Genomic DNA, 24,603 nt, shown 5'->3' with positions numbered 1-24,603 from the left:
GTTGACTTCGGCTAAGTTCGGCTGCGCTCGCCCCGGTTCGGTGTCACTCGGCTGTGTTCGGCTGGGTTCGGTTCGGCTTCGCTCGGCTCCGCCCCTCCGCCTGCCCGCCCCGCCCCGCCCCCGGCCCCGCCCCCTCAAGCCGCAGCGCCGCTCCCGGAAGTGCCACGTGTCCGCAGTGCGGCTGCGCGCGCGCCCGGCAGTTCCGGTGGGTCCGTCCCCCCGCCCGGCCGGCGCCGCCACACGGGCGGCACCGAGCGCAGCCGGCCGAGCCATGGCCCAGCAGCCCTACAGCAACGGTGAGTGCGGGCCAGGCTCGCGGGGCTCGGCGCGGGACGGGGCCTGGCAGGGACGGCTCCTGCCCCGGGGCGCTTCCCCCGGGCCCAGGCTGCCCTTCGCCCCGGGGCCGCGGCGGCCGGGGCCGGTGCCCGGGGGCAGAGCGCGGGGAGGGGTTCTGGGGACTGCCCGTTCGCTGCCCGGGCCCTGGGTTACAGGCGGCGGTGCCCTCCCTGCAGCCCGGACAGCCGCGGCCCGGGGTGCTGACCTGGAGGAAGGCAGGAAAGGAGCGGCGGCGGGGCCGGCTCCCGGTGCGACCCCGGCAGCGGGGCCGAGCTGCTGTCGGTCCGGGCCCTGCCCCAGGCGTCACTGAGGAAAGCGCAGAGCGGCTCATCAGGCAAAATAAATCTTCATTCTGGTTTGTTTTAATGGCAGAAGTGTCCCAGAGTACATTTGTCTGTCGGTATGAAAGTGTCGTTCACAGAGCCCGTGTCGGGGCTGCCGGGGTCACACGCGCGGCTCGGCTGTCCCTTAGCCAGGGTGGGTCCTGTGGGTGACACGGGTGACACAGCCGAGGTTTGACCCTTTGGAACGGGGCTGTACATGTGGCACTGTGGTTATCGCTGAGCTCAGCCTGCGGCGCTGCGGGGCTTTCTTATCTTGTCATTCTCGTAAAGCCGACATTATCTGGTTCGCTGTGCTGCAAACTGGGAAAGTCTTGATTACTTTCTTCCCCTCAAAATGTATTTCTTTACAACGAGATATTGAAGGTGAAACTGAGCTTACTAGCCAGTGTTTTAATACAGGAATAAAAAATTCAGGGCCAGCCTTGTCTCTGTCTGTTTTCGTTGCATGTGTGCAAATCTGTGCTGATGGAAGTGTCTCCTGATTTCGCATACACATCCTCTGCACTTGCTTCCTTAATTATACACTTGTGTGTTTCAGTAGCTGTGCTGCATCATAAGCAGTTCAGTTATAATGAGATCTTTTGATTTTTCTTCCCCCTCCTCCTGCACAGTGTGTTTATTGCTTTTCTTCAAAGTCATCAGCAAAACGACAATTTGCAATTAACTGTGTAGTTGCTTCTAGGGTCAAGAGAGTGGGAAGAGTATGAACATAATGTGGAGAGAGAAGCTGTGTCCTGGGAGCTTATGGTCTGAGCAGAGGCTGTACAAAGAGAACGTTAGCTAATGGAGTAACTGAGTGGGATGGTTTAGAGACTGGCAGTGCTTTATGTTTGCTCATTTCCCTAGTGTCAGATTAAGCACATAATGGAAGTTATGGAGAGGCAGCCGAGAAAGAGGAATTTCAGGCTATTCAGCTGTCAGGTGTATGAAAAATAAAGAACTGAAATGTAGAGTTATGCAAATTAAACAGTTGTTATGGTATGTTAGAGATAAGGTCTGGGTTACTGGCCTTTGAAATAAATTAAATTGTTCAAGCATGGGCTGTTCATAGCATTGTTTAAAATGTGTGTTGAGAGGATGCTGTGATCCTTGCTGTTTATACTAACACCAAAGCTTTATAAAACAGTTTTGGGGGTATTGAGTGCTGTAGTGGTGTGGCCTGTGAGGAAAGAAAACCGTCAGCAGCATGATAAATTGTTCTATACCTGTCAGCCCTTCTTTTGCAACTTGTTGCTTGTGGAGTGTTTGCAGGTAACTCCCTGAACTTGCATGTCCACTAAGGCAGTAAATTGTCACAGCAGCACCATGTGCTGCCCAGGAAATTGTTTAGCACAGAGCTTTGGGTTGCTTAGCAACAACCTTCCTCTCCTTCATTTCTGTTTGTCTTTTTTAATAAGACCAGTATTCTGTACTCATTTAATTGCAGGTGTCTAATTTGCTTTCTAGTTGATAGATCTTAAGTGCAAACAAGAAGGAGAAACAATTCTTTTAGAATGTTTTGCTCTTCTTGTGATACCTTAGCATGGTACTTTGATGTCATGAGGTGCTTTAGGAGCTGCTGGGTTTGGAATCCATTGGGTCGAGTCAGATGAAGTGGATACTGGTGGTGGCTGATTCCACTGCATCTGTTGGGACATAACTTTTCAGTGTTTATCTTTGCATCTCCTTAGAGCTTGTGGCTGGCAAAAGTGATGTCCTGAGTAACTGGCTTGGAGTAGGGGACAGTGAAATTCTGCGTGGTAGAAAATATTACTTGGATCCTGGCCATCCACATTAGTACTTTGACCATTTTATAAAACCATCAAGCAACCTTCATGTATATTCTGGTGCTATTCCTGATATCTTAGAAATGTTAAATGGCCTTGTGTTGTGGAGGAGACTTTTGCTGTTAAATAGGTGGCCTTTCTTCTATTCCTAATTAATTTCTGTGATCTCAGAGTGTTGGCTGTTTTGCTGCTGTGCAAGTGAAGTAACTTCAGTCCACACAGAATTCCTTGTTTGCTTCCGACTTCACAGAAAACCAGCAGCATTTGGGGAAAGCTGGACAGCCTAGATACTCCTTGATGGGTCTCAGTGAAGAGGTCGGGTCAAGATGAGTATCTGGCTGCAGCCAAATAGCGAGTCCTGAGAAGTTTTTGTGCATTGTGAAACTCTTTGTAAAGGGGTTTTGTCCCTTAGTGCTATTTCTATAACTTTTTTTGGCAGCTTAGTGCAGAATTATTTTGGAAACATGACCTATTACAAGAGGATGTCAAGACTTTTCATCGTGCTTCTGACTTTGAAAATAAAAATTGAAGTTGGAACGTTTATATTTTTGCATAAAGTGCCATAGAAAATATCAAGTAGGTCAGTTTTTGATATCACCTCATTTCCACTGTTTTATCCTCAAGCAGGGAAAACAGTGTATAAGAGAGCAATCCAAATACTCTCATTTCTGCCTGGGATAGAGTCATGCCCTAAGGTGAAAAATCAAGTTATTAATTCAATTTGTATTTGTTCTGTGTTTTTCCTACAGTTTATAGTGATGATGTTATATCAATGTTTGTGCAGATGCAGTCAAAAGGTTTGATAAGAATTCATAATTTTTAAAGTTAGCAAGTTTAATTGCCAGTAGGATTTGTAAATAGATTGTTGGAAACCCATCTGATACACTGCAGGGTAGTTTTTGAATGTTACTCATAACTGTAAGCATTTTCATCTTGGTGAGCTTTTTCTTTAAACACTCTTGATTTTAGAGAATTATTAATTGCAAATATCTATGGAGCAGCATTGTAAGGGCAGTATGGTATAACAGGATTTCCTAACTGAATGATAAATTGCATGTTGAAATTAATGGTTGGAGAATAATACTCCTGAAGTTAAGGTAAGAGATAGTATCAGGCTTCTAAAGAGCATTTTAAATACCTTTATGGAACAATTAGAAAACAGGGTGTAATAATAATACGGGGTGTACCTTTTATGCACGAAGAAGAGGCAGTGGGGATGAGGTCACTGGTGCTGTAGTAGTTATATGTACTTGTGCAATATTTGGTGAATTAACAGCTGTGTGTGACCCAGAGCCTAAGGTTTTCTAGGGAATGAGGAGCTGAATTATCAGTGCAGCGTTTGTCCTAAGAATTTCAACGTATTCTGCATTTAGCTTAATTTATTGTCAGAAATGTGTGAGTTACTTTAACTTGGAAATGTGATCTTGCTCACCTTTCAGAATTTAACCATGACATTCTAATAGGAAACCAGCCATATTTTTTTTTTTTAAATGTGTGACTGTGTGTGGAAGTTTCCAGTATCTAAATTGTGTTTTTAGGGGATGAGGAGAGCCACAATGCGACTGGCTGAATTGAATGATACAACACTGGGAAAGTGTTTTGATAGTTGTGAAGGAGTCATAGCTGGCTATGGCCTGCAGCATCTAGTGTGTTCTGCTCAGAAGGATTTCACTTGAAAATTGATAGTCTCTCTTCAGCATGTCCATTTTGTGGCAATGGTATGAGCAATCTGCAGTAGTAGATGGAGCTCTTATTGCACTGGAAATCCCATGGGATTCTGTCAGCCTGTTCCTCTGTAAAGCAGAAATCTGATGATGTTCTTGCCCATGTTGTTTACTCTTTGGAGAGTTATTAACCTTTTTTATTTTTTTTCTTCTTCAAATGAGTAAAACTTACTTCATGTATACCAACCAACATTTGCATACAGAGCATCATCAACTTGTCAAGTTTTTTTTTTTTCTGACTAATGAATTATTTTATGATAAACTTACCCTTCATTCTGTATTGGTGACCAGCTGGCCACTCACGTGAGCTGTATGTGTATGAATAGTTCTCATACTAAAATTAACTGCAGAAACTTTCATAGATTAACTCAGTCACTTGAGAAGTAGCGTGGTGACCTGTGCTGGCACTTGGCTGGCAGTGTCACTGTGGTAAGCTGACGTGTAGGCTGGTGTCAGCCATCCTGTGAAATGCAGTTCTTACGCAATGGATCTTCCGCTTTCGGTCTGCTCCTGTGTGCTGCTGTGGGACAGTGCTCCTCTGTGGGCAGCTTGCTTTTGGGGGTTTCTGAGGACTGGATGGGATCCTGTGTGAGTTTCAATCCAGGAGAATTGATGGTACTGGAATGCTTACTGGTTTCAAGGTTACTGTGAAATAAAACAAAGATATAAGTGTCAATAGCAAAATGCTGCTGAATTCATGTCCCTTGCAGTAGTACTTATGTCACACCTAATGGTTTAAATTTAAAATGGCTTGGAGACTAATAAAATCCTAAGGAACGACATTCACAGGAACATCTTTTATTTTCAGAAGTGATACACAGCACTGCCTTTCTAAAAAATATAGTTTTGTTTTTTTTCATTCCAGGCCCTGTTCAGAATCAGCTGATGCAGTCCCCCGATGGCCAGGGATACAGCCCTGCAGTTCCAGGATCGTACTCCCATCAGATGCCGGCAAAGGTTCCTCCACATCAGTCTTCTGGACAGTATAGCTATAGTGGCTCTCAGAATGTTTCTCAATTAAACAATTACCAAGGACCTGGCCAGACTCTCAACAGACCACCAGTGGCAGCTTTCTCTGGGTCACCAGTACAACAGCCAGGTCCTGTTCCACAAGTGCTGCCGCCTGCATTACAGAACTCAGCTGCTGTATCTTGTGCTGGGACCTTTCCTCCTGGAGCCAGCCCACCGGTGCTTTCAAACTGGCAGTACAGCCAGACTCCTGTGAGTCAGCCACTTGGGGGTCAAACAAGCCATTTGGCTCATGTGCCTGGGACAGGGTCAGCTCAGCCACCATCCTCATTACCAGGAAGTACAAATCCTGCAGGGAGTTATCAATATGCTGCTTCTCCAGGGGCTCCTCCGCTGCAGAACAGCTACATGAAGCCAGGTAATCAAAATTCTTGATATTCTACCCATGTCCATTTTTCAATGACCTTTTAAAATAATTAGTACAGAACTGACTCTGCAGTGACATTTTGCTTGTGGAAGATTGTTAAAACAGATACACCCATCAGAACTACCTGGATACTATCTCTGGGTTAGAAATGGAAGTTCTGTGCCCAGGGTGGGTGTTTCAGCTGGCTGAGCAGGTAACTCCTGAATGGCGTCCCATTGTTTTGGGATGCTGTGTGTGGGTGATGCTGTTTCTGTGATCTAGACCATTTCCTGGGATAACTGTTGGAGCATTAGTATGTTTCAGTCCAGGATTTTACCAGGACATCAGTCCAGTACTTGAAAACTAGTTCTCTTTAGTAAGCATGGTCAGTAACCACTTGATTCAGGTAATTTTCTGAATAGCATGTCAGGTTGATGCAAATAACTGAAGCACAGCCTGGAAAGAAAGCTGAAAAGCATTCTGTGCTGTTGAAATAGAGGTCAGTTCAATGGAAAGCTTCCTTTCCCCAAACATGTAATTTTCACATTTAATGATAATTCTAAGTCTTCAGAAAGTCTCTAAAGATAGGAGACTTTGCTCCTGCTGCTTTACTGCTGGTATATGCAATGGTAAGAGCTTTTCTAATACAAAATAGCTCTATTGTGCAACTTGTGATTATTGTGGAAACACAGTTAGTACTCAAGCTTCTCTTTGCCAAACTGCTGTATGTTGTTTGTTTTTTCTCACTAAGCATGCAAACAGGACTTATGTACAGAAATATATTCCATGTAAAAGCAAATAATTTTTCTTGTTAAGTGCTTTTAGCCTCATTAGAGATTTTTATTGATGCTAGTTTTTTTTGTTATATGCCTGTCTAATTTTCTTATGCTGTTCAAAATATCTTAAGCTTGCAGAATTTATTTAACTGATTCTGGCACTTAATTAGAATAAACAGTTAGTAGTTTGGAATTAGTGAGGAAAATGCAGAGAAATTTTGGAAAGTGGCATACGGAATGAGAGCAAGTGTTTGGAATAAGTAATTTTTATAGCCATTCAATCCTCCTGAGCCATTTCCCTGGTATGTTTTTTTTTTTTGTATAACAATGCTCACTTTTAATTAAAACACGTTGGATGATCATTCCGGACTAGGTTATAGAGTTGGGATATTTTCTGTACATCTTGAAATTCTTGCCAACAATAGCAACAAAGATCAGTAGATACAGGAACCCAGAATGAGAAAAGCATGATAGAAACAACCTGAAGTTGAGACCCTCTACCCACAGGTTAGGATTATGTATCTCATGCTGTTCAACCTCTGAATAACAAAAATACTTAGAATTCAATCTGTGCATTTTTGTAACAAAACTTTTATGAATTTTTCAGCTGGGTTAAACTCCTCCTAAAAGTTAATCTCTTTATAGGATCTGCACCTCCACCAGTGACTCAGCCTTTAACTCCGCTCCACCCTCCAAGGCCGCCTTTAGGACCTCCACCAGTTGGTGGTCCACCTAGGCCACCAGTAGCAGGACCACCTAGTGCACAGCCTCTGCTAAAATCAGCTGCAAACCAAGAAGGTAAGGAGCAATTTGCTCTTTATGTTGAATTCAAACACTGCAACTTGCTGTAATATGCAACCTTTAAAGCCAAGCACATTGTTCTATTAGAAACTCAAATTGTAAAATTGATTCTAATACAGCTAATAATTTAATCTGAAAAGAGTAGGTAAGGACCTGGAAAGAAGAAAAATTATTGTAAACAGACATGATAAAATTTAAGAAATTAACAGTTGAAAAGTTTTCCAAGTGCTGTTTTACATGGCCATGTCTGCTGGAGTTGGCATAATTTTTTTCCTTTTGTGTGTTGTAAAGTGATAGGGATCTCATTTCTCTGCATCCCTGACTACTGTTAGGACAGAAATCCATGTATGACTCCCTGTATTGTTCATTCTACAGGGAGAGATAAAATATGGACTTTGCAATTCCTTGCTATTTATGTAGCTGTACCGTATTCTTCTCTGTGTAAAATCGCTGAAATACACATCTTGCATTTGTTAGCATTCTGAAGGAAGTTACTGGAGGCTGTGGAGTGTCAGCTGTTGAAGACAGATACCTGACTTAGTTTTTCCTGTGGGCTCTGCACAAATATGCCATTGTTTAAGAACTCCTCAGGGCTCTGTATCAGACAGACTCTGGTTGTTTGGCATTTAGTGCCCATGCTAGATGGGGCTGTGTGTGAGCTGGCAGCTTTAATTTTACAAACACAGTTCTGTCAATGCTGTTGGTTCCTTCCATGTTCAGATTGACAGTTTCTCATGTGTGGTAGCTCTGTGAGCACAAAAATAGTATATTCAGATTTAACTTTGTTTGAAATGTATTAAATGCATTAGAAATAGCTTTTGCTTAGAAAATATTTTCTTCGTCGTGAAAAGAAACATTTCCAGAGCCCTGGAGAGATAAAAATGTTTCGTCTATGAAGCAGGTTGACTGCTGCTAGGAAGATGCAGTGTGTAATGCAAGTTCCTTTTTTTGGGTCATCTTTGAAGATTTTAATAAAAAACAGTAATAAAAATAGAGTACCTACTTGTCCTTAGCAATATATAGTTGTGTTAGTATATTTAGACATAGTTGACTTACCAAAAACTGTCCTTTGGGAGCACTCTCTGAGTCTCAAGGTTTTTCCTATCTTAGATTGAATTTCTATCTTGACTGGTATATTACTATGTTAGAGCTGTTACTGTTTGCTGAGTAGTAGTGAACTAAATGTGTAAGTGTAGGGAATTTAGTGTTTCTGTGAATTATCAGAGGGAAAAGTTCTTCAGGGTTAAGCTAAAGGTTACTAAGGAAACCTAAGCTACAGGTTACTAGAAAACTACAGCTAGCCTAAATAGACTTCCTCTGCTGAGGAAGGAGCATCCCCTGACCCCTTACTGCATGTTGGCTTGGAAGCTATAGCAAATCCCTAATTGGAAGGAGTCATAAAAGATTATTCAACCAGAAGGGTAGGGACTTTCGTTTTCCTTAAAAAAAAGACTATGATGCTCAAAACCAAAGTAAATTCAAACTATGCTTATCTTAATATTCTTCCAGCAAGTAGGTTTTTTTTTGCAGTTACCTCATTAAAACTTCTTCATAACTTGTGCAAATTTTCCCTGTTGTTTTTATTTAAAGGTGATGCCAGATCTGCTGCCAGTGATGGGTCTGTAGTGCAAAATAGCTACGATGCAATTGAAGGTGGTGGCCTCATGGGTAAGGCTTTTGGAGGAAAAATGGTTTTTATTATTATGGAACTTTTAAGAGTCTGGGAAAGATAGAAGCTTAAGCATTTATGTACAAACATATGTACTTGGTTCAATGCCTTTCTTGGAGCTAAATGCAAAATTTGCAGCATTGACAATTAGCATGTGTTTATTTGTGATATGTAAAGTAGGTGAGAGCCCTTTGCAAAGTTGACAGCAGCTGTATTTTTAAACTTAGAAACTAAACAGGCAGCTTTCCTGTTCTACTAATGCCTCAAGTAAGATACAGTTCTTCAGCAATTATCTGTCTACTCTGCTTCTAGCAACTCCACATCATTCTCCTGCAGCCCCGAATCTTAAGATGAGTAGAAGTGTTGGGTATTCTTACCCTGCATTACCTCCAGGCTACCAACATACTTCTCCACCTGGAGCACCAGGAATGAATGCATCTGCTTTGCAATATCCAGATGGATCAAAACATTTTCACCAGGTAAAATGGAAATGTCTGGTTTCTATCTCAGTACTACCTCTGCTGGGGGTGTGTGGATAAAGAAAAATGATGGTTGGTATGTGCTGTGCATCCCTAGGATGCTGCTTCTTTATTCCCTGCTTGGGCACCATTTGTTCAAGAGGACAGACATAGCCCAGAATTAATGCTTTTGTCTGTGCCTTGGTACCAGTTTGGAAAAGCTCTGTGCCAGCTCTTTGTGAAGTGTTCCACCCTCAAATATGTTCAGGATGTTTCTTTTGAAACTTTCAGCTGCTTTTGGCATGTTTCTCTTCCGTGGCTTTGTTATTGTTAGCTGAAGTGTTTGGTTTTTCTTACACTGAACATTCAAAGTGAACTGACCAACACTTTCACCAGCTGAGCCTCTGTATTTCAAAAGTTTTATAGGCAATCTATGCTTTTTTCCTTCTCATAACTCTGTTATGTTACATGTAGAATTCAAGTTCATGTGACAACCAGCATTTCTAAATATATTTATACAATAGCAATTAGTACATGAGCAAAAAAAACCTGAAAGGGATATAGATGGGGTTTTAAACAGACTGTGGGTTTCATCCAAGTAGTTGGTGCTAATTTGTGAAATTTGATTTGACTCTAGCCTGCTCTGGGCACTAATCACTTAACTGCATCAATGGCTGGCCTGAGTCTACAGCAGGAAGGGTTAAGACCTGTGAATCTTCTTCAAGAAAGAAATATTCTTCCTACCACCATTTTGAAGGCTCCTGTCCCCAACTTGCATGAAGATATCCAGAAGCTCAACTGCAATCCTGAGTAAGAGCATGCATTTGCTATAATACATCAAAATAGAAATATAAATTCCTGCTTATAAGCATAATTTCACTAAATACTTTATTAATTTTATGAGTAGAAAATATTGAAAATGGGCTTCACTGTTACAATAAAGACAGTGTGAGTGGGTTTAACTTTGAAGAAGGGAAAATAATCTTTGTAGAAAGTATGAGGAAAAAGTTGTTAACATGGCAGCTATAGATAGGCACAGTATACAAGTTTTATGCCTGGGAGTGAGTATGGATGAGAAGATATAAAATAGGAGTTAATTCAGTCAGGTGAGGTACACCAAAAAGATTGTGCCTGAGGAAACATGGGTGACCTCTGTATTGAAAAGTAACCATTTAAAACAATGGAGTAAATGAAATTTCAAACAAGAGACTGGCAGTTAGTTAATTATTCTCTCTGAGGAGACCAACCAGACTGTGTATAGCCAGGGACTTCTGCTTTGCAAATATTTTTATGGTAGATAAAGGAAATAACAGCGCCTTTGTGACGTTGTTCATGCAAACAAGCTGGACAGGATTTGCAAAACTGCCACATACATCTGCACCTGCTGCTAGGTGCTCAAGACTCCGAAAATGATTGTGGGATTGTTTATAGTTACTGTGTTTTTAAAACCACCTTTTAAACATTGCTGGTTCTGATTTATTCCAAAATAACATTTAGTATATAAAGATTTATTGCAACTTTGAATATTGTTAGGCTTAACTTTGACTTGAGTGACTAAAATAACATTCAGTTCTGTGTAAAGAACATTTGTGTAAAATAAGAACTCAAAGTATGTACTGTGGGTCAAGCTCAGAAACAAAATTATTTGACAGACATAGAGATCTTTCATCTGGAAACAGAAATTCACCATTAACAGCTCTAGAGAAATATACTGTACTACTGAAATCATAATTTATTTGAAAGCCTCTGAAAATAACCCTTTGTCATCCATGTAGGTTGTTCCGCTGTACCCTGACTAACATTCCTCAAACTCAGGCCTTATTGAATAAAGCCAAACTTCCTTTGGGGCTCCTGCTTCATCCTTTCAAAGACTTATCGGTATGAGAAATATTCAAAACTTTACATGCTGAAATATCAACTATGCCTTTACTAGAGTCCAGACAATGGACAATGAATTATAAAACAATGACAGGTATCTTGTCCCAGAAGAATTACCATAGTAACTGAGATTTCCTTATTCCATAAGGATTGCTGTAATTTTTCTCAATTATTTCTCCCTACCATATTTAAACCTTCAGGTCTCACTTCTTATTAAAAAAGAAAGCCTCCAAAACCTCAAAAACCCAGAAGCTTAAAGGCAGCACAGAATTTGGACTGTGGTAGAAGACAGCACCTAAATTCCAGGTTGTCACATATCAGTTGTAGTTATTAATTTCAAACCTAGTATTAATTCTAAACTCAGGACTTGACAAAGTTGAATGGATTTGGATGTCATGAAATAGCCAGAAAACTTTGAATTTAGCAGTATCTTTCTTAAACATTGGGTTTTTTTCTCAGTTTAACTGATTTTTTCAAACATGTGGGGTTTTTGCCCCCTCTGTTTTTTGATCTGTATTGGGTGCAGGACTTGATCTTAAACCATCAGTGTAAAATTCAAGAATTTAGAGGCTTGGAAAGGGAACCTGCACAGTCAAATACGTTAAGAGTTCAGTTCCTACCTGTCTTACTAAGGAATTGCAGTGATACTGTGAGGATGCAGAAGTACTCCTTCTTTCAACAAGGATGCTTTGCCTCCCTAGCCAGCTCAGTGTAGGTGGTGGTGTTACCACAGATGAGCAGCTGCAGGGTGAGGATGCTTTAAAACAGGAAGCTTTTCCTTTCCAGCAATTGCCAGTGGTCACTTCCAGTATTATTGTGAGATGCCGTTCCTGCCGGACGTATATCAACCCTTTTGTCAGCTTCCTAGACCAGAGGAGATGGAAATGCAATTTGTGCTATAGAGTCAATGATGGTAAGTTGTAGATGTGCTTGAAAGTGTTGCAATTAACCTTTCTCACCTTGGCCTTTGAGGCTGGAGTGTTGTTGGTCACATCAAGTAGGGGGATTGTTGTCAGTCATGCTGGGAGTCATGAGAAATGTTTCCCAGTGACAGTGGTGTCCCTAAAGAAACACCATGAGCCCAAGTAGTCCCTCACAGTACCCTTGCACAAGTGTAACAACTCCACTGCCTGGTATAGTTCCCCATGTGGCCCAACAGCCACAAAAGAGTTGATGTATTTGTTTTAAAATGTAGCACAGCCAATACTAGTGTGAAATACTAATTTATAAACTTATCTGTGTAGTTCCTGAAGAATTCCTGTATAATCCTGTGACAAGAGTTTATGGAGAACCTCATAAAAGACCTGAAGTCCAGAATGCTACTATTGAGTTTATGGCTCCATCTGAATACATGGTAAGGCTTTATTTACTTATTCTCTCCCTTTGTTTTATTTTTAGAGGGAAATCAGAGAAAGCTTTGTTTCAGAGGATGCTTTCCAGTTCAGTAGAACAGCTGTTGCCTTAAGGAGTGTATCATGGGGAGGACCTTAGAGTTCACTTCTAAACATTTATGATGTCAAAGTTGTTCTGTATTTGGAATATGTAGGTATTTTGGGAAGAAAACTAGAATTCTGGTATTACCAAATAAGAGGCAAATGCATCCAGAAATTTTAGCTATCATCTGTGTGCTGTTTTAGCAGTTTAAACTTGGAATAGAATGAATAAACCAAATCTAACAAATGCTATTTGAAAATGAAAGGTAATCTTTTCTTTGCTCAGCTGCGTCCACCTCAGCCACCCGTGTACCTCTTTGTGTTTGATGTCTCTCACAATGCAGTGGAGACAGGATACTTGAACACAGTCTGTCAGACCTTGTTAGACAATCTTGACTCGTAAGTACTTTTTTCTTAAAATCTCCAATTTTCATTCGCCTTAAGAAACTTGTGATAGACACCAACATGCCAATCCTTTCTGTCTGGAAGACAAGTTTTCTAGTGTGGGCAAACAATGGCCAGTGTTGTGTTAAAGTGGGCCATAAAGCTGTAGTCTTTTTCCCCTCACAGCTACACCAGTATAAAAGGTAATTTTGAGGCTTGATTTTCAGTCTGATTCTTTCCTATATGCTTCATAAATCCCCAAAAGAATGTAAGCATCATGCTTATCTTTTGAACTGTATTTTTTAAGAAGCTGAAATTTAGATAAGTATTTGCTGAAAAGAGTCATACATCTAATAAACTTGTCATAAAATGCATACTGTTTGAATTTTATATAAACACTACTTGGAATTTTGCAGTTTATTTATTCCTTTTCTTCCACTTCTGATTACCCTCTTAAAAGGTTTTCACCTGCCTGCTAGTTGACTCTACCATGAGCTACTTTTTTGTTGTGGCTTTTTTTCTTTCCAGAATGACTTAGTGAAGCTCTTGCAGTCTAACTGTTAAACTATCTGCTTGGTAACCACCACAGAGAGATGCAGTGGATGTTAAAAAAAAAAAAAAAGCCTGCAGAAATGAAATTTCATGTTGTTGAACACCATATGTCTCATTTTCAGGCTTCCTGGGAACACTAGAACAAAAATAGGCTTCATAACGTTTGACAGCACAATCCATTTCTACAGTCTTCAGGAAGGTCTCTCTCAGCCTCAGATGCTTATAGTTTCAGATATTGAAGGTATGCAAAAATAATTTTTGTGATCAGTACCTATTAATGACTTCTGGTTATGACAGCCTTTAAAAATACAGATCTGGTGGGAGTTTCTAGATCACACCATTAGTCTCTCTAGTAATGACTTTAGAAATACCATATTTTGCAAGTTTGTTTATGAAGACATCTCCCTCATGTCTGAGCAATGCTGTGGCTGCTCATGACTTCAAACATGAAGACAGCTTTCCTAACTTCTAGTTTAATTTGTACAAATCTCTAGATTCCTCTTGAAATCCCTAATACTGATGCTAGATACTTTTATATAGATTTTCTTGTAGCTGGTGCTTAGTGCTTGTCCTGCCTTTTGTTTCAAATCACCTTTCACTGGGTATTATTGGGCAGGGTAGAATGAACACTGGAAATATTTGCTATGTGATTTTATTTAACAGTCTTGATGTGATTTTATTTAACAGTCTTGATTACCCTTCAGCCCTGTTGATAGCTGCACTTAACATGGGATTCTAGCCACAGGAATGCTTATGAGGAAAAAAAAGAAATCCCCATAATTATGTTTACATGGGTTAATACACTGATACTGTGTATTTTTTTCCCATAAGTATGATGGTTGGCAAATAAAGTCAGGGAAAGCTTGATGTGTTTTTAAAAGATAACTCAAACATTTTTTTCCCTTTCAGATGTGTTTATACCAATGCCAGAAAACTTATTAGTAAATTTGAATGAAAATAAAGAGGTAAGAAGCAAGGACTTTTTTACATAACTAGTGACGTTTACATAATTGAGGAGGATATGTTTGGTAATGTTTTGATTAATTAATGCTCATTAACACCAGCTGTTCAAATGCCAGGTTTGAGGCAAGAAAAGAGGTCTTTTATCTATGTCACTGTAAGTTCTTGCCAACCTGAAACAAGACAGTACTTCAATTTTTCTAGGACTTTTAGAAGTGTTAATACTTGGTTATGTTCAGCTATCGGTCTATATAAAGTAGAAAACCTTCATAGGCCTAATACTGTTTTCTCACTTGTAGCTAATTCAAGATCTGCTGAGGACATTGCCACAGATGTTTACCAAGTCCCTGGAAACTCAGAGTGCTCTGGGGCCTGCATTGCAGGCTGCCTTTAAACTGATGTCCCCCACTGGAGGTAGAATCACTGTCTTCCAGACACAGCTCCCGTCTGTGGGAATGGGAGCACTAAAGTCACGAGAGGAGCCAAACCAAAGAGCAACAGCAAAGGTTAGGAAAGCAAAAAGGTTGAGAGTTTTAACAACTCTGTTCTGTGCATGTAGGTGGTTCTGGGATTTCCTCTTCTGGGTTAATTTTGTGCTTGTCTTGCTCCTTTTAAAGTGGCAGGAAAAACCAAAAGAAAAACCAGACAATATAAACACAAAATAATTACTTGATTTTTTTTTAAGGAAATATTTTTAATCAATGATGGAGAATTGATTGTGTCTCTGAAAACAGACAATAAATGTATGAATCTATTTTAATTACATTTGTATTTTGTAATACTCCACTGTGTTAACAGGATATACATCTGACACCATCAACTGATTTTTACAAGAAGTTGGCCTTGGACTGTTCAGGGCAACAGGTTGCAGTGGATTTATTTCTTCTTAGTGGGCAATATTCTGACTTGGCTTCTCTAGGTACGTCATATAAAGCTCTTTTGGGGCATGTAACTCTTGTATTTTGAGAAAATGCATAGAATCTATATTAATATTTAGTAGATGAACGTGATTTGAATTAAACTAGTGTGTCAAGATACAAACTTGTCCTTGCAGGGCAGTGACGGTGAATAGAATGTGATCTTTTAAGTCTTGATTTAACCTACTTCTTTTCGTGTCCTCCCTTAGTGACTCAGGATTCTTGTGCTACTGATGCAAGTTGCAGAAATAGTTTCTTCCTTTTTTATGCCCTTTTAACCATCAGTGTCATTGCCTTTAGAGCAAGTTTTATTAGCATTTTAATTATTTTTTTTCTATTTAACCAAACTTTCAAGTGACAGTAATTTCAGGTCAATGGAAAACTATTTCACACCTGAAATTTGTCACATATTAGAATATACAGTTGTATCTACATTTGTCTCTGTAGGCAGATCTGTAACTTCGTATTTGAGTGATTTGCAGGTGTGAACAATTGAATACTTTAAAGACTGCAGCAGCAACTGTCTCCACTCTCCAATGTATACTGGTTTTGTTTCAGGTTGTATATCAAGGTATTCTGCAGGTAGTGTCTACTACTACCAATCTTACCATCATAAACACAACCCTGTCCAGGTGGAGAAACTGCAAAAGGAACTGAAGCGATATTTAACTAGAAAAATTGGGTTTGAGGCTGTCATGAGGATAAGATGCACCAAAGGTCTGAATTCACAAAAATCTTCTTAGACTTTTGCAGGGTGAAGAAGAGGGAAGTGGGTGTTTGCTACTCTTTGGGAATGTTTTCATTGGTATTCTAGCTATTTTGTAACCTCAAATGATTAAAAGGTAATGATCAGAAAAGTAAAATTCAGTACCAGGGATAAGACAGGTTTTTTTTAACACTGTATTTGCAGTGTGTTTTTTGGCATTCAGGTTCCAGTTTATAATGGTCAAAACTGGGAAAATTTCCTGAACTATTTCAGCAAGGGACTGTTTGTATAATCTAGATACTCTCTACTACTCTGCATTGATTTGCCTTGCTAATTCCCACTTTCTGTTAGGCTTTGTAGATTCTTTGGATGAGTTGTCAGCTTGCAGTGTTTACCTTTCTGAAGATAATGTATTTCATTGAGAGGGAACTTTCCAGTACAGTCATACATATTGATGGCAGATCTGTATATAGTGCCTGTACTTCACAGCTATAGGACCCATACTGATTCATTATTGTCTTGTAGGTCTTTCCATTCATACTTTCCATGGGAACTTCTTTGTACGATCTACAGACTTGTTGTCATTACCCAATGTAAACCCAGATGCGGGATACGCTGTGCAAATGTCAGTGGAAGAGAGTCTTACTGATATGCAAGTTGTTTCTTTTCAGTCAGCTCTCCTGTACACCTCCAGCAAAGGTAAGGTTAGATTGAGCCAGCAGTGGCTTTTGTAGTGTTGCTTCATCAAACAAGCATGGAGGTTACAGTTGTCTTTCCTTGCAGGTGAAAGACGAATTCGTGTCCACACTATGTGCTTACCTGTTGTCACAACGCTGAGTGAAGTGTACCTGGGGGCAGATGTGCAGGCCATCACAGGGCTCCTAGCCAATATGGGTGAGTGTGCTAGGAGCTTGTGTGGATATGTGTGGATTGTATCCTTAAAGGTCTGAGCAATAATCCTCTGGATTAGAAGAAAAGATTCTCCCTCATTCTAAGAGTGCTTTTGAAGTTGCAATCCTAAGAGAGTTTAGGTTTTAATGCTTGGCTTAGGTGAAGGATCAGTAGAGCTGTGTGTAATCACCTGGGCTTAGGCTCAGTGTGGTGCATCATAATGGGCCCCCAGCTTTTTTCTGAAGCACTTGACTTCCCCTAGAATGTAGTAAAAGCTTAAGCTGCATCAACATATATGATAACATGAAAGAAGTTCATGTTTGTGACTGTATTCCTGCCAAGGGAGGAGCCCCTCTTACTTGAGCCTTGCACTCTTTTGTCAGCTGTGGACCGCTCTGTTTCCGCCACGCTGAGCGATGCTCGGGATGCCTTGGTCAATGCAGTGATCGATTCTTTAGCTGCTTATCGCTCCTCCGTGCTGAGCATCCAACAGCCAGGGCTCACAGCTCCCTTCTCACTGCGGCTCTTCCCACTTTATATACTGGCACTCTTAAAACAGGTAAGAGGGGAAGGGAAGCCAGGCACGAGGATGATTGTCTGGCAGGTCAGCCTGAAGTCAAAGGACAGTTCTTTGATGGGGAATGATTTAGTTCAAAAGTAGGAATTTAGAAGTGTGCATTAAACCAAAAGTATAAATGTTTTAAGCAATGGATGGCAAAATAATAAAGACACTGACTAGTGAAGAGAATGTGTCACGGTACTGATAGCGTTTTCTCAGAAATCTCAGTTTTGTGTGTATCTGGAAATGCAGATCCACACAGCAGTTCAGTGTGGATTAGAAGAGAGCTGGGTGTGGCAGAGAGGGAGTTGGCTGGCTGTTCTTGCAACAGGTTTAAAGCATTTCACAGTATTTGATCAGTGTAAGTATTTTTAAATTTAATTTCCCTGAACTGATACTAGAAATAACATTTAAGTGTTGGACAGACTGGTTTCTTGGTTCAAAAAGAAGTTTTGGATTCATACATCTTGGTTAGGAATTAACCAGCATGTTCATACTGAGCTTTTTCATATGAAAGGCTTGATAAGCATTTGATCCAGTCAGGTGGGAGGAGTGAGCCCTACTTTGATTTATAGCTTTTTTTTTTGTCCCAGCAAGCCAGGACTATCTCTTTCTTGTTAATACAGACCTAAGATTGTGTACATTGAAACCAATTGTAAACTGCTCCAATATTTATGCTTTTAAATTTCATCATTTTTGATGAAGTAGCATTTTTGAGGTCTATGTTAGTATTTTAGGGTGCATTCATCTCTGTAAGAGATAGCTTTCATAGCTGTAAGAGAGGACTGATGGTGCCAGGTTGAGGTTAGTTCTAAAATCCAGAAATGTTTGATTTCTATGTGAAACACTGAAGAGAACTATGGAGAAGTAAAATACAATGAGAAAAGACTTCGGGTACATCTTTAAAACTTAAGCAGTAGGCAATGTGTCTTATCTTGCTTTGCTTTAATGGTTAAACTAAATGCTTGGTTGTTTGCAGAAATCATTTCAAACTGGGACAAACACACGTTTGGATGAACGCATCTTTACCATGTGTCAGGTGAAAAACCAGCCCCTTGTTTACCTCATGCTCATGACACATCCCAGTCTGTACAGAGTTGATAGTCTCACAGATGAGGTGAGTCTTGGCCTTGCTGCATAATCTGTTTGATTCCAAAGATCTATGTGATGTGAAAGTAAATGTGTTAGAAATCTCCCAAGTTTTCCATATTAAAGCTGCATAGCTAAAATGCAATGTTTCGTATTTCCCCACTTGTTGCATTTATGCATTTGTTATTTGGAACTGGATTGATGAATTCTGGAGAAGAGCTGTGTTTTGCTATGGATGGATGGGGAAAGTTTTTTCCTAACTTATTTCACCCTTGCCTTGTGTCATTATCTTGTGCTATAAAGTCACATATACATAAAGACATCATAATGTGGTTTTTGTCCCTTTGTAGCTTCCTTTATGTTAAAATATCAAACAGTTTTGAGAACAGGGAATGTTTATGTAAAACCCTGAATAATTTTAGAAATCACATCTTTGGTACATAATAAATCAGATATTCCAGTTCTAGAAGTAATTAACTAAAATACATTTGATGACATCTACCCTTTCTAAATAAAACATTAAGATTTATTAGTAAATTACTAATTAATAAAGTAAATTATCACTTTAAGTGATCAGAATGGCTTGAGCTAAAGTGAAAAAAATGGTCCAGTTCCAGTATTCAGTGTAATATATCCTCGTCTTATTTAGTGTTATACTCTGGTTTTTTTTCATCAAAATATGAACCACTGTTTTCCATCCTTCTTTTAGGGAGCTCTTAACATAAATGACAGAACAATACCTCAGCCACCCCTTCTCCAGCTGTCAGTGGAGAAGTTGAGTAGGGATGGTGCTTATCTTATGGATGCTGGGTCGGTAAGTTGTGTGGTGGGGGGGATTTAAAAAAGTATCCAAGTTTACTTGGTGTGTTCTTTCTGAGAACCCAAAATATGTATGAGACTGCTGAGGTGTGTTTTGGGCTTGATTAATGTTATTGTTGGGTTTCTTTCAGGTGATGTTTCTGTGGATTGGGAAGAACTGTGGGCAGGGTTTTATCAGCCAAGTCCTTGGAGTTCCAAATTATGGCTCAATACCACAGAATATGGTACGTGCTTGCTCTGCACATCAGTCATACATACAGCGCTGCCAGAATATCATTTGCATGAGAATTAAATTACACTACTCGGATATTAGCCCTCTAGTGGTATAGATCCAGATCCAAGAAAAGAAATAATTGCTGTTACCTCTTGGAGTTTCCCCTCATGAAGACACAGTAGGAAGAGGCTGACAATGATTGAGTTTCTCAGACCTGTGGGAGCAGACTAAGAACACTTGCAAATAGAGAGCACCATGGGTTAGTGGGAAATCCTTTAGTTTCTGCAACAAAACAGGAATCAATCACAGCTCAGTCATCACCATTCTGACAGCTAATTGCTGAAAGGAGTTTAGTGCTCTTGACTATTTCAAGCCCCTTCAGAGAAGACAAGACTGAAACTATACATCACAAAACAGATCTGTCTGGGTTTTCTTTATACCTAATGAGTTGGACTATTTGAAGTGTTCCTTATACTGTTTTTATGAAAAATTTGTATTAATGAAACCCTTTGGCTTTTAGACACATCTCCCAGAACTTGAAACGGCAGAATCCATCAGAACACGAACTTTCATTTCTTGGCTGAGGGAGCAGAGACCTTTCTTTCCTATACTATATATAATAAAGTAAGTGTTTTTTAAAAGTCTCTTTGCTTCTTCAGCAACCTGTTAACAATACATACTTGGATATCATATACTGAACTTTCCTAATGGAATTCTTAACAATAGTGTGTGCTGTGCTTGACAGATTTGACTACAGATATGACTTATGAGTTGTCTCCAATTAGAATTTCAAAAGACTAAGAATAAATGTCACAGAGGAATCTTTAGGCAATGTCAGATAAATGAAGTAAATGCTGGTAAGAGCACTTATTAGGATTAATCACTACTGAAGACTATTTGAGATCCTTTTTTTGTATGTCCTTAAGCTTTTGAAATGTCTTGCCACTTGACCTGTAATTTTATTAGTGGATGGTAGCCCATGGCAAATGTTAATTCCACTCAAACACTTATATTTTTGTTTTTAAGGGATGAAAGTCCATTGAAATCAATTTTTCTGCAAAATATGATTGAAGACAGAACAGAATCAGCCTTATCATACTATGAATTCCTCCTTCATATACAGCAGCAAGTGAATAAATGAAACACTAGCCTCTGGCTTACTTCTTTAAGGAAAGATTTTGCAGTAAAGAATGATTGTGCTTGTAGTATCTTCATTAAATCTGTGGCCTGAGGCAGTTGATGAGAAGTTCTCACTGTGATTTCAACGAACTAAAGCAAATAAAGGACCACATCTGAGACTCAAATGTGCAACTACATAATATTGTACCTTAAAAATCAAACCGTTGGAACTGGTTGAGCACCTTTAATTTGCTGCAAATTGTGTTTTTACTGTAAGTAGTTGCAGCATGAAGTACATTTACAAAGGCAATACTGAAAAGGTGAAATACATTTTGTAAAATAAAGAGTTCTTTGTTGTTCAAAATGTATATTTCTGTAACTGTTTTGGTTTTTTTTTGTTGTTGTTGCTGCTAGATATAAAACCTCACAATACTGATCATGATTTGCAGGGAAATTCTTTCTAAGTGCATCCAGTGATTGTAGACAGAGCATCTCAATGTTCAACTTATTGCTTAAAGTAGCAATGAAAGAAGTGTTCATTGTGAAATGAACAAATGCTTGTGAAGTGTAGAATCCAGTGCTTGGATTGGATTATGGCTAATAGGACTAAAGGTAAGCTTAACCTGGATAAGGTGGATGAATTTCTTGAGGCTTTTAATAAGTCAGTATTCTAATTTTAAAAACAGTGGGGAAAAGTGGGCCCTACATGAGGCAGATTTTAAAAAGTCATTGGCTGAGTTGGCAGCAAAGGTAGACTTGGATTGTAAGCTTTGCTTTTCTTCAGTAAAAAGAATAGTTTTAATATCTACTTATGAATAGTGTGGGAGGGGAAGAGCAAGGAAGGCTATCTCAGATTTTGTTTGGTTTATGTTCAGTAGACTTTTAGGTCTTGTTTACTTTAAGTGAATGTTGGGCCCCTCAGATCTGGTGTTTCTGAAGCAAGTTTGTTGGCAGCACTTCAGACCAAATGTTGGTCTGCAACAATGAATATTCTGACATTCAAATTGGAAATTATTTTTCCAAGAACAAAATTATTATAATGAATTTGAAGATATGTATATGGTTGCAGACATGCCTGAAGTTTTTTAAAAAAAAGGTGTTTTGCTGGAGCTGTGTAATGAGCCCAGGTCCAAGGCCACTGTGCACCAAATAAAAGCTTTAAATATACTCTGAGATCCTGCCAGAGCTACAGACCGAAGCTGACAACGGATTTGAAGTAAAAGCTTGTATACAAAAAATATTTAAATAATTTTATAGAGGTGTATTGATAATTCTTTAGTTTTCAAGATTAAGCTATCATTGATAGCTACCAATGTAAAAAGTTTTTAAGTTACTGTATTCCAATGCCCATGGAAGTGGTACATATGGAAAAATCTTGGTTTGCTTTTTTTATTTAATAGTGGTAAGCTTAAAGGTCTTTCAAACCTACTTTGTGGGGCAAGTAACTTGAAGAGGTAAAACACTTGTGAGTGGTCAAATGTACTGTGCTTAGGACTTTTGGAGATAAAAATGTCAGTAGGGTAAACTTTTGGGTATACATTTGCTCCCATTTCAGGCTGTAGCTGCTTGTAATTGTCAGGATTTGCCTCGTGACAGGGGAGGAGTTGCTTGGGAGAAATTGTTCTTGAGCACAAGAAGCTAAAGTTCAGAACAATGGCTAAAACAGCATGAAAATAGTATTAAAGAACCAATTTAAGCTTCCCTGTCTGCTGCCTCCGTAGCAAACAGGAATATATTTACTTGAACTGCTTTTCAGAGAATTGCACAGTTTCTAGTCATAGTGAAGAGATGTCTTTTAAGCTTTGCAGTCTGATTTTTTTTCCCCCACAGGGAGAGGGAAAGGGATCTCTTCATTTAAATCATAAATGGAACCTCTGCACTTGCATAGGTTCTGCCCTAAACCTTGTGGTTTTGGGTATATTATCACTCAGAAGTTGAATTGAAAACCATCCTTACATCAAATAGCCCACCCAAAGTCTATTTCTTACTGTGACTGTATTTTGCTACTATATCCCTTTTTTTTAAGACACAGAAATACTGGAGATGGCCTCATTGCTTTATGTGCTTTATGTACACCAGACTAATGGCTGAAGATGTCAGTCTTTGTGGCAGTTAACAAGTTTGAAGATGAGTCCCTAAGTTTTAGAGAGCAAAACATGATAAATGAGTCAGATGAACCGTCTGGGAGTTCACTTCAGAAGAAATTATTGAACTTTGTTTATTCCCTTGCAGGGGGGAAGGCCTGCTGGTTCACTTGTACTGCTGTAATGGCAATACAGGGAACATGAACACACACACTACCTGTGGTTGCTTTTTTACATACAATTGTAAAACGAGGACACTGAAGATGGACTACAAAAATAGGCAAGAGTGGTTCTGCTACTTAGATCTCAGCACCACAACTCCACCACTATAAATGTGTGGTGAAGGTGTCTCTCTTTGTAGTCACTTTTTTTTTTTAATACTATTTCTTATTTTGACACATAAGTGTTCAGCCAACATTGTTACCATCCATTTTACTTTGCTTTCATTACTGTTTTTAAATTAATATATTTGAGTCTAAGTCCATAGACTATGTTGCAATAACTAGAATGATTCACTTTTATTTAGAATTAATTTCTTAACAGAATTTAATCAAAGATGCAGAATGGCTGTTAAGTTAAGGGACCATTAAATGTGATTTTAAGGTTCTGTTTACTATTATGGATGTAATCCTTATAGTAAATTTAATTTTGTAAACTAGTGTATAATATTGTAATATTAAATCTTTGTTCTCTGAATGCAAAGATTTGATCTTCAGTATGAAGTTATAAATCTTCCCCCTTCTGAATTTGAGACAGGATTTACTTGTCCTCCTTTTTACAGTTTGTAATTTTCACTGTTTTATTCCTGTAAAAAGTCATTTATAACACATGCAAATGCTTATTTTATCTGTGCTAATTTATCAGATTTGGCTACTCAATAAAATTAATTGAAAGAACTCATGCCAGTCCATCACTCTTTTCTTATAAATAAAAGTAGAACAATGTATTTAATTGAGAGAAACACCATGTTGATCACAGGAGCTTGCTGACAGTGATGGCTGGAATTTAGCCTTCAGCAACATCCCAAGATGGTGATCAATTTCATTTTAGCTAATCCTCTATCTTCATTTAACATCCCATTATTTCAGCAGCTTTTTTGTAAAAGCCATTCCATCTTAATGCTTACAGATTTTTTTGAGATGTTCTCACTGCTGCCTCTGGCCCATTATAGATGAGTTAATGCATGAGCTTGGTAGTCTGACTTCTGTATTTAACTGGTTTTAAATACAGAATTCTCTCGTTCAGTATTGTAGAAATATTAATTGGATTTGTCAGCTCTGTTTTTTTCCCCAATACACATAACACTGGCCTGCTGCTGCTGAACTCCACCACTCCTGCAGTGGCTGGGGGAGTCGTGGGCACCTGTCCTGGCCGTGGGTTTGTCCTGGCCGTGGGCACCTGTCCTGGCAGTGGGTTTGTCCTGGCAGTGGGTTTGTCCTGGCCGTGGGTTTGTCCTGGCCGTGGGTTTGTCCTGGCCGTGGGCTTTGTCCTGGCAGCGGGTTTGTCCTGGCAGCGGGTTTGTGCTGGCCGTGGGTTTGTCCTGGCAGCAGGTTTGTCCTGGCAGTGGGTTTGTCCTGGCCGTGGGTTTGTCCTGGCAGCGGGTTTGTCCTGGCAGTGGGTTTGTCCTGGCCGTGGGGTTTGTCCTGGCAGTGGGTTTGTCCTGGCCGTGGGTTTGTCCTGGCAGCGGGTTTGTCCTGGCAGTGGGCACCTGTCCTGGCCGTGGGTTTGTCCTGGCAGTGGGTTTGTCCT

The 24,603-nt window shown here is 39.7% G+C and overlaps 1 protein-coding gene across 1 annotated transcript; it reads left to right on the top strand.

Annotated features, from left to right (window-relative positions):
• The first annotated feature begins 171 nt into the window (after positions 1-171).
• On the top strand, positions 172-23,754 carry SEC24A (SEC24 homolog A, COPII component). Its single transcript, XM_021549426.2, has 23 exons — positions 172-296; positions 5,036-5,557; positions 6,967-7,119; positions 8,713-8,790; positions 9,104-9,270; positions 9,887-10,059; positions 11,025-11,127; positions 11,914-12,040; positions 12,372-12,481; positions 12,847-12,959; positions 13,619-13,737; positions 14,406-14,461; positions 14,756-14,962; positions 15,255-15,375; positions 15,932-16,090; positions 16,605-16,778; positions 16,863-16,973; positions 17,354-17,529; positions 18,509-18,646; positions 19,328-19,432; positions 19,569-19,661; positions 20,172-20,275; positions 20,678-23,754. The coding sequence occupies exons 1-23, from the start codon at positions 272-274 to the stop codon at positions 20,790-20,792; spliced, it is 3,249 nt and encodes a 1,082-aa protein (XP_021405101.1). The 5' UTR covers positions 172-271; the 3' UTR covers positions 20,793-23,754.
• Positions 23,755-24,603: the final 849 nt, after the last annotated feature.

This window comes from Lonchura striata, chromosome 15, assembly GCF_046129695.1.
Source record: "Lonchura striata isolate bLonStr1 chromosome 15, bLonStr1.mat, whole genome shotgun sequence".
In the NCBI taxonomy this organism is placed as follows: Eukaryota; Metazoa; Chordata; class Aves; order Passeriformes; family Estrildidae; genus Lonchura; species Lonchura striata.
Note: the sequence above shows the minus strand (reverse complement) of the source record. Positions and strands in the feature narration are given on the sequence as shown.

Bases quoted from the DNA above. Each gene is read 5' to 3' on its own strand.
- SEC24A (XM_021549426.2), top strand. From the start codon at position 272: ATGGCCCAGCAGCCCTACAGCAACG. The intron at 16,091-16,604 runs GTCTGAATTCAC...ATTGTCTTGTAG, and splicing joins GAGGATAAGATGCACCAAAG to GTCTTTCCATTCATACTTTC. The intron at 16,974-17,353 runs GTGAGTGTGCTA...CTCTTTTGTCAG, and splicing joins AGGGCTCCTAGCCAATATGG to CTGTGGACCGCTCTGTTTCC.